Below are 10,607 nucleotides of genomic sequence, written 5' to 3' on the forward strand. Positions count from 1 at the left end.
GATGTTGAAATCAGCTTGTACTGCTGAGATAAAGTGTCAGGGTTATGTAGCTCATTTAAGGGAAATAACTGTGCATTTTTAAATCCCTTATGTCAGCTTTTCTATCAAAGACATTCACATCTATCTAAAAGTATAGGATAGATATTATTACATTAAGGGATACAATCTACTAACACTAGTATAGGAGTATTTCATATTCCAGTCCAGAAAATGGCTAAAATCATTCTAGATAAGGTAAATTTTTAATTCGCTAGTGGAACTTCCCAGGTCTATCTGCTCAGTTTATTAACACTTGCTTGATGAACCGGCTCAAAGAGGGACATTAAAATGCTATAGTTAGTTAAGGAAAGAGAACATTCTTAATAGTAACATTCAGATGAGGGCAAAGCCAAGTAACCAGTCCAGCTGGGATTCCTCTGCACTAAAGACTGTAAAAGTACCCCCATAATTTGGTAAGCAGTATGTATGGACAAATGTAAAATGCTCAATTTTACTTGTCTTCGAACCTTTAAGATACCTTTAAGCCTGGCTTCAACTAATCTAGCTTTTGCCTAGAGATGGGAATGATAGTCTGTACTGTGCATAAATGGCAGCTTTTGGGTAGTAAGGGTCTGGAGGGGTGACCTGCGGGGGAGGAGATGACTAAAGGTGAGATTAATCCAGGCTTAAAAACTAGAAATTATTAGTTCCAATCCATCCAAGGAGAGAAGACAATTTGTATGTTGTTATGCACAGTCATTGGATTCAAATGAAAAATATCTTCATAATCTTGTTAAATACACCAGCTGAGCTGTATCCACCTAGGTAATTTCCAGTCATCCGCCAGTCCCAGCACAAGGGCCAAACACAAACAAATAGGCAAATGGAGGTCTTATTAAACTAAGAACTTATAAGCTGCCATAAAATTTCCTTGACTATAACTATTTCTATTTCTCCTGGCTTTAGGAAAAAGGAACTTTCATTTTATGATTTTTTTTAAATACCTAATGCCTTCTTTTTAGGACTAAAAAGCCATTTTGCTAAATATTAAGGAGTTCAGTGTCATTGATTTAATAAGAGGATGATTGTATCTTGGCAGCAAGCATCACTTCAGAATTCCCCATTTCCTGCCTGGAGAAAAATTTCAAGGACAAATAACTTTGGAATGACTTTGAATTACGTTGTTCTAAAATTCAAGCTAATCTCTGGCCCTCTCACACTTGATAAAAATCACTTTTCAGTGTTCCATTATGACTAGCTCACACTAAGCTCAAAGCACTGTAGGTGCCAACAGATAACATCATCTAGTCTTATGACAAATTTATTCATGCATATTTATGAGTGCATATGTAATTGACCACAAAAATAAACAGAAATATGCACAATTTCGAAAGCAAAGGAGTCTTGGCCAAGAAAAAAAGGGGAGCCAAGTGTCTTAAGGAAGCTGACTTTAGGATATTATTTTTGGATATTTCTGCATATCAGCATACACATACTAGATTCCCATTTTATGCAAATCCTTTCATGCACTTCAGACAGCAAACGTAGTTCTTGGGGTTAATATGCATGTACATCCTTTTCTGTTCATGTTTCATACAAGTTTGCTTCTCACAGTAAATCAGCAATGATAGGTTGACACAATTAGAACTGTGCAGGCTTTTATAGTAGCTGATAATCTCCACCAGTACCAGAATACCCCGGTTTATGCTTTTATCATGCATTTGTTCATCAGCCTACTCATGTCTAGCCAGCACTTTGATCTTACGATCCATTTTTGATTAGTCAGTCTCTTACTATTAACATGCAAACACCATATCAAAGAAATTAAAGATTTGGGGGGATAAGGAGGGTAAAAAAGTCACAGAAGAGGTATAAATGACTAAATTGATGCTCTGGCTTCATCAACTATTTAGCAGGTGTGCTGTAGCCATTGATATAATTCTGAGCAAAGCCAGTTATACTGAAATCTTTCTCATAAAGAACAGATACAAGGTACACCAGCTGCAGGCAGATAATATCCATAAAAATAAGGAAAATATTATATGGAACAAAGCTAGGATAGCTGTGGTCACACAGATCAGTGTAATCCACTGATTTGTTAAGCTGAGGATTTAGGTGGTTTACTAGCTCTGCTTCTGAGAAGAGCAATAGCTTCTCCTGGACCTAAATCTCATCCGAGCTGCAGCCCGCCTTGCCAGTAACAGAGAGGGGTCAGGGCTGGGCAGATACCACTTCCCAATTCACCCCGAGCATACACACCACTATCACATGGAAAATGATCCCAAATGATCTTGCAAAAAGCTACAGGTACAAAACTTGGGATGAACGCTTCCCGAGTCATCCTAACCTAAATCACTCCTACAAAAGTGGTTTCTCACAAAACCACCAACACTGCATTTAGAAATGGCATCAATAAAATGTATTTTTCAGAGTCTCATCCCATTCCTTCAACAGTAGGGCTAATACAGATCCATCAAAGATTTCTTAGACACAGTGTTTGCATGCCTGAGCTGTGGAGAGTGTATGCAGCGATGGTGGCACTGTCTGGAAGTGCTAGACTGGCTCTGCATATGACATAGTCTTATCTGTGCTTGAGCTCCTCTGCTATTTCCAGGCAAACACAGAAAATCCTTAGCATCCCTCTGAACAAAATTCCCAGGCAGAAAAAGAGCTATAGTCTTACTGCATTACAACAGCTGAGAAAAAATTGGCTCACCTTAGAAAAGGGAGATTCATAACTTAAAAGTGAGTTACTAGTGGTCTTAACTACTATCATAGTATTTTGCAACTAAATTCTGTTTACTGTCTACCAAAGCACACCCATCATGGCAGTACCAACATGTCTCTAGTACTATCATGAAATAATGAATGAAATATATTAATGGCCACTGAACATACAGTTATCTTCCGTTATGCATCATCTCCAATGAGAAGGGGTTAGTTTATTTATTAACATTACTTCTATTTTGCTGAAAATCTTCTTAGACCATGTAAATACTTTATAGCAGCTGTATCAGCTGCTGAGACAATTACAATAAAACCAAACAGATTAAATAGTTTTCCCTTTTCCTAAGCCTAAAAAACAGATTTATCTTCATTTTTTATGAAATGGATTCAGAAATTGCACATGACATGGAGTGCCCTTATTGAACAGGCTGACAGTCTCACCAGGTATTTGGATGGCAAGAGGTAACAGTATGGTCTGAGAAACTCTTTAGTCAATCGTTTTTAAGCAGGATATAAAAGGATATAAAGGTCTTCATTTGAAACCTCTAACATTTCTGAATATCTAACTTAAGGACTATTGCTAGCATTCACTCTAGGTTTATTTTCCTGACAGATATGTGGTGCTGAGCATCTTTTCAACATGCAGAACGTTTTATTTTACAAAGTTCCGCAGTTACTGCAGACAGAGATCTTACCCCGCCTTGTAACTCTTCAGTATTTCTGATACATGCAATAGCCTGATTCAAGCAAGGAAGATGTTTCTCACTAAGATTTCAGGTGTCTAACGTTGACTGCACTGCATGGCAGTAAAATCAGCCTTGGTGCAGTAGACTATGTGGGTCTTCCAACCTGGTGATCGTGGCCTTCTGACACAGGGAACTGACATTTTCAATTCATTTTCCCTCGCAGTTCTGCAGTGAAACAGTTCAGTGAGCTTTAAGGCCGAAGGCAAGAAGCATTTATTAAATAATTCTCTTGCAATCTTGTAGTAGATGCATTTAATACTTGGTATCATAACAAGATTTGCCTGTGCTTTTATGAACACTTTGGTATATAAAGCTTTCTTATCTTTAAAGAAAATTTTTTATAGTTATTATTTAGGAAATTAGGCAAAGTTAAGCTTTTAAATAGGTAAGGTATTACAGCTTATTTCACTGAGGACACATGAGCATCAATAGCCAAGTTTCTAACAGTCTGGAAGTTTTGCTTGTGAATGTCTGGAATATGTAAGTCTCACCTTGGGGCACAAAAGCTATTACACTATATCTTATTACATGATAGTACACCACATACGATCAGATCAGTCACTGTCAAACATTAGAGAAAAATGTACAGCAAAAAAACACTTGCCCTTGTTGCTAAGTTTCAGGTACTGCATTATGTTATGGCTCAATCTTATTAAAACAGCTTTTCTACTTACTATCAAAAAATGGACGTAGATACTTGTTATATCCTTTTATTATTTTTTGTATAGTTGGAGGTAGAATTTCATCTTTTCCTTCAGCTTCAGGAATTTGCATTGACCTAAAAGGAATGAAAAACATAAGGATGTTTTAAAAGAATGTCATCAGTTATAGCAGAGATGACATGCCAAAAAATGCTGTATTAGTTTCAAAGTTACTGACAATTACTGTCTATCAGATAATATATCATGAAACATTTGTATGTTTGCATTTCACAGCACTGTGGAAAAATAATGTTCTAGAAAAATACCAGATTTATATAACCTGTATTAGTCTCTCATCAGAAAAAAAAATACCACTTTTATACCTTAAAGTCTATAGTTTCTTTAAGGTCAACACTTCACCTGAGAAAACAGTTCAGTTTTCTTTAATACCTTCTCTGTCAATATGGCACTATTGTTATAGCCTATGAATGTGGGGGCATATTGTTTATTTCAGCATTTAAAATTAAGCTTCTTTTTACATAATGAAATACATTCAGTTTAGCTCCTGGAGAGAGACAGAAACCAGCCTCAGAGATTAGTGCATAAAAAACACTTTTTAAATCCTGCTTTTACAACACAATTTTTAAACAGGTTACAGAAATAATCCTGTTGGGCAAAATCAGTGAAGCATAATGAGAATGCAAACCACTCCTATGTTCAGAAATAGCTACAAATACAACCCACAGAAGTCAAATACAAATAAGTAATTACTAACCCCATTTCTGCCCTAGGGACCCTGTAACACCCTTGCTGGAAAATCAATAGGAACAATGAGGTACTAAAGAAGACACATACCCAAATAACAACTCCTTACTCAGACTCTCTCAGGACTTATTTTTATATATTCCACCCCCCTTCTCCTTTTATGGCTCCTGATGGTGAGCAGCTGTGGGAAGGACAGCTGGGGCCATTAAGGGCTGTCACACTGTGCGTAACAGATCTATAGCACAACGTACCACAGCTTTGCTCTTAATTTCTGCCCAGCCCCTAAGGTGAGCATCCTGAAAGTGCGAGCAGGGTGTGCTCACCTGTCACAGATTCAGGCTGTGCTCTTCATAAATTAAAACACAAGTACTGACTGCTCATTGACAATGATTTGAGAAAAGTGGAGGTGTGACTTTAATTATGAAGGTGATAAGCAAATGATTGACTCAAGGAAGCCCAGCTGGCTGCAGGCAGAGGTGTTGTCTCTGCTGATGGAGAGCGGCCACCTATATATTCAGCAGGAGAGGGCCTTTCTCTTCCTTACCCCCCATACCAAAAGGGACTGGTCAGTAAGAGTGAGTAGCTCTACCTCTTAGCTCTCCTACAGCAGGTACAAGGGCTGTAACTGTAGTGGCTCAGCCCTGAGTAAGGAGGTTATAAGTACAAATTGATGGCTGAGGGAACACCGCTGTTTTGTGGTCATTCCTAGTTCTACCAAATCCTCACTGAATTTTCTCTAACTTCTCCCAGAGTTGTTCCTGAAACCTCTGCTTGTTCTTCCTAACAATATTTCTAGGTCTTCTGTAGTCTTCTAAAGCTTGTTGCTTTTATTTCAATCTTACTGTTTCTGAGAGAGCTTAAGCTGTTCTGTCAGGAAACTGTGGTTTTCATCCACTAGGGATAATCCAGTATTTTAGGTTAGTAAAACTTAAATGCAAAGATGATCTCATTGAATGCAGGTGGCCAAATCACACTATGGTTTTAGATGCGGAGTCCACTGTCTTTAAGAGTTGCTATTGCTGCATAATTCTTCTGTTCACCAGACCCTATTCCCACATAAGCAGATGTTTTTCATTAACAATCTTATAATTTATATAGCTTAGATACTTGAATGATCTTATTTCCCTTATTTTTGCCTCTAGGTTTTTTGTGTTTATTTTAAGAACTATGTTATTACTTAATGTTAAGTGTGGTCTTCAGTAATGCTAGCATTGAAATAAAGAATGTTTCTCCTGGAAGTTGTGTCCTAAAGAAACAAGCACAGTCATGTTGAGTTGAAATGTGAATATAAATAAAAAGGCCAGTTTTATGTTGCACAGAAGTGTTGGAATTAAAAATGTACTTGAATTTCATTCATTTCTTAAATACTTCCAATAGGTATTTCTGATTTTGCAATTTACATAAAATTTTAGCTAAGTGTTCAATGAGCTGCATGAGTTTAATTTCACAGCTTTACTGGATTGTTCTTGAATAACTTTCACACATTGTGAAGTAATAAAGGAAAAGTTGTCCCTTTTCCACTGCAAGGGTATAATATTGTTCTGCTGATCAGTATGCAATTGCAGAGTGGTCTGGTTTGTTATCATTAACAGGTATTTTCTGAAACATATCTTAAATATTGGGCATTATTATATGGAAGTCCTTCACTTAAATCACCTGTGGTACCCTCTGAGGTAATTCTTGCTTTCCCTCATTAACACATGATGTGTAGTCTCATGTCTTTGGTTTTTATAGTTAAGTAAGAACTTGTTGGCATGGGAAAGCTGTTGGGCAGTAATTGAGGCTATGAGTTAATGGGGCACTGTCCTTTGTGTGCTATTTTGCCCTTTGAGAAGTCCTATCATAGTAAGCCAATATATGAGAGGAACCGATGCCTCCTAAATGTGAGTGTATGGTGTTACCACCCTGGTAACTTTGGGGATACTCAGAAGCAGATTGTCAGTGTTGAAAGGCGAGGAACCTACAGATGTTCCGTGCCTTAAGTGGTTTTGCTTGCCCTGTTTCCTTTAAAGTGCTCTTCAATTCACGTGCCCCATTCATCACTAAGCAAGAGTGAGCTCACAGCTACACACGTTCCTGTATTCTGTCCTACAGCCTTACGCAGGGATCTCAAAGGATAAAAGTAAAAGCTGAGACTTGTTCCTCTTATGTACATCTTCTCATCAATGCATCTAAGCTTCTCTTTTACCCAATATGTCGTGTTATGTTTAACTAACTGCATATGTTTTAGTTCCTCCATTTTCTTAATGTATTTGAAATACATTGGCATGCATCTAGGTATGGAATTGCCTTGAAACAGCTGTTCCAGCCACTGAGGAGAGAACAGGCTTTTATAGAAGAAAACTGGGTATATATTTATTTGACAGCTGGGAACATCTATCTGTTCTGGGCTGTCAATATATAACATATGTTTTAAACTCTTCAGGTTCAATGACCCATGCTTGCTTTTATAAAAGCTGAATTATAATTATTTAATTTCCTCAGTTATTCTTATGGCTCAAAAACTTAGTATTTTTACAGGCTAGGCTAAACTTGGAAGGTACAACAACTGCTTGTTATTTAAGATACTTTAAAGTTAGTGTCTTAACAGAATTGGATAACTGGAGGGGAAAAGGGAACATCTGCCCTAAACAGTAGTATATATCACTGCTTAAAACAAAAGTACAGTCTAGACACATGTATAGGAATATTTTGCCTGGCTATTTTTTGTCAGAAGTTATGTATCATGAAAGAGGCAGAAACACCTTAGAACTGAGAGAAGGGAGAAACAAAATGCCAAACATAGTCTGAGCAAGCTTTTGAAACACCTCCCTCAGGAAAAGCTAGGGGGAAAAAAGCTTTTTTTCAGGAAATCCACTGACAGGCAAAGGGTTGACAGATGCAAACAGAAGTGCTACTTCTTGTTTCACACCTGACGTGCTCAAGGATACAGGCTTTTGTATGGTCTTTGTATATAAACTGCAGCAGAATCACCTACACCACTGATTATTCTCTGCTTCAAAACAGCCAGTACTGTCATGGGTTTTTGGTTAATTAATTGGTGAGGCTGAAACAGTAGCATTACGTTACCACTTACCAGATACAGGAACAAATACTTAAATAGTGTAAGTGCTCTTAAACTCAGACAAACAAAATAAACACCCCACAGAATTTTCTGGATCTGACCCTATAAACCCAGGCTAGCATTGTTTAATTGGAAAACACCCTTCCTGAAATAAATGGGAGCCCTTCTTGGGATCAAATAGTATATATTTACTTAAGCTGCTTCCTGATAATGAAGTTTAAGTTCTATTGATTACTCTGATAAATTTGCCTCAATTTTTAATTTCTACTTCTTAATAAAAATATTTCTGGGAAAGTGACCATCCAGGTAATCCCTTGGATATAGATGTTAGTATGGGTGTCTATGATGTGATCATAATGTAATTTAATGTTAAGTGCCGAAAGTGAAGTTAAGAAATGTCATTCAGGAAGGGAGAACTAGAAAGTAAGGTGGAGTCTGATAGCCTGGTGCGACACTCTTAGCACATGCGTTGTGACAGATCATGTCCCCTGTATATGACAGGGAAGATGAGGCTCTGGCTATCTCTAAACTTAAAAAAAAAACCAAAAACACCACACCACCACACCACAAAAACAAACAAACAAAAAAACCCCCACACATTATTGATTATAAAGTACTCAGTAAAGGAAACTCTCTTCACACAGCCAGAGATTATACAAGTGGTATATCTAAGGGGCTACTTGCAATCCTGGCCCTCGCTTCAGTGCACCTCAGTCCCTGGATATTGCTTAGAAATATTTCTCCGTTTCAGTGCCAAGCAGGATAGTTTTTGTTCTAAACAGCAGTTTCACCAAACCTTCCTGATTTGTGCACTGGAAAAAGGCATTTGTGTACCTAAACATCACCTTGGCTGTGAGCTAGCCAAGGGGCAGAGCTGCTTCTCAGCCCGTGTTTGGATTTGGGTGGAACATGACCGGGTCAGCTCAATGCTGTGCACTTGTGTCCAGGCTAAACAGGTGCTGTGCATGCACATAATTCCCATGGATACTATACAGGAATTAACTGTCTGTGGTTGTGGATACTCTTAGCCATGTGAAACTGTCAGAGAGGATTCACAGTCTGCCTGATAATAATGAAGGCAATTATACTGCAGGCTGAACTTCTCAGGGAATTTTGCCTCCTTCTTACTTAGCTGTTTCTGAAATTTTGTTGGTCTCTTGGTTGTGTTTTATTACCGCAAAGCCATGAATCATCCAGTGATTATATAGAGTGTGGCAAGTCACAGCTGACAAGGAAGGAAGGTGGAACTAGATCAAGAGTGTGTTCTGGACAAAGATCTCTTTATAGCACTGGAGAAGGTGGGGGAGATGAATGTTTTAAACTCCCTTTCAGGGGACTGTTCCACCTGCCCTCACAACCAATTGGAGGCTTTATCTAATCATGTGTTTGCACACCCACTTGAACTAAAGCTCAGGCAGAATCTTATCTTGAGGAATTTACTGACAGACCAAATAGGTTACACAATTCTACAGAGAGAATTGGCTAACAGACTTCAAATCCTTCAGTAAAGGTGGTAGTGACAATGTTTAACCTGCCCATGCTTCCATTTTCTTATTCGAGTTGATTATAAAGAATATTTTTTCCCCATTTTTATAGAAGGAATATATTTTAAGTGCTCTGTTTCTACATTTTTTGTCATGGCAACTGCACTGTTAGCAGGGTTACTTGTACACAGAAGGGATCAGTTTTACCTTCCAGCTTAACACAACTCAGCTTTCCTAGAGACTTCGTGATTTCATCAACAGAGAATAAGATGACCATGTTTTAACCAGGTAATTCTTTTTTAAGACACTCTCCTTTAGTAACAAATGCACAATGATGACTTTAATACCTCAAGCTTATAGTACATTTAGGTGGACTGTGTGCTTCTGTCCTTGGGCAAGGTACTATGCTCCAGGCAAGGACCATGTGCCCTTCTAAATTTGCTAAGCATCTAGGATGATATTCGCACTCTACACAGTAATCCTTCATTTGAAGGATCATTTGCTTAAGCTAAATTCCATTCTTTTTTGCCCCGCATCAGTCTTCTCAGGGAAAAAAAAAACTGTAACTCAATCAAAGCAGCGGAGATGATTCGTGAAGTTCAGTCCTGTATTTCTGTTATTAATATCCAGGTTGTTTAATATTTGTAAGAGGCAAGATTCAACTGTCAAGTAGATTTGTTATCTGGTCAGATATATTTCTAATTATAAGTAAATTTATTAGAAACCAACTGATATTATTATACATTGAAGAAATAATATTTTTAGCAAGTAATTCTTACCTACACAGCATCAATAGAAAAAGGGCTCTGAGACTGCAGCATTTAAGACTGCACATTGTCAGGTGTGGTTTCAAAAGTTCTTGTAGTTCCTAAAAAGAAAAATGCAGAGAAAAGAAAAATGTAATGGTTTACAGTACATTTGCATTTCAAATATACAGATTTCACAAGGTTTTCAACACTTAAGATATTGTAACTTGAATAGCTGCTGCTATAAATGTATTAGTAAATACCTACAACCATGAAAAACCCTCAAAACTTCAAAAAAAGACATGGTATCAGCAATAATTTAACTTACCAATAGAAGTTGTGTGCCAGTATACTACAGCTCTTTCATTTTTGCATTTGTCCTTTAAATATTAGGAAAAGTAATTGTTTTGAAAAATAATGCAATCATGTGCAGGAGAATCACAAACACTGAGTTT

The 10,607-nt window shown here is 37.5% G+C and overlaps 1 protein-coding gene across 1 annotated transcript in view; it reads right to left on the bottom strand.

Moving 5' to 3' along the window:
• The window catches only part of LOC137662446 (gamma-aminobutyric acid receptor subunit pi-like), a 42,451-nt gene extending 32,210 nt beyond the window's left edge, over positions 1 to 10,241 (bottom strand). Inside the window, exons 1-2 of the mRNA XM_068398873.1 lie at positions 10,186 to 10,241; positions 4,127 to 4,230 (exon numbers count right to left, since the gene is read on the bottom strand). Coding sequence (XP_068254974.1) covers positions 4,127 to 4,230; positions 10,186 to 10,241 — 160 coding nt within the window. The remainder of the gene's footprint in view (positions 1 to 4,126; positions 4,231 to 10,185) is intronic.
• Positions 10,242 to 10,607: the final 366 nt, after the last annotated feature.

This window comes from Nyctibius grandis, chromosome 4, assembly GCF_013368605.1.
Source record: "Nyctibius grandis isolate bNycGra1 chromosome 4, bNycGra1.pri, whole genome shotgun sequence".
NCBI lineage: Eukaryota > Metazoa > Chordata > Aves > Nyctibiiformes > Nyctibiidae > Nyctibius > Nyctibius grandis.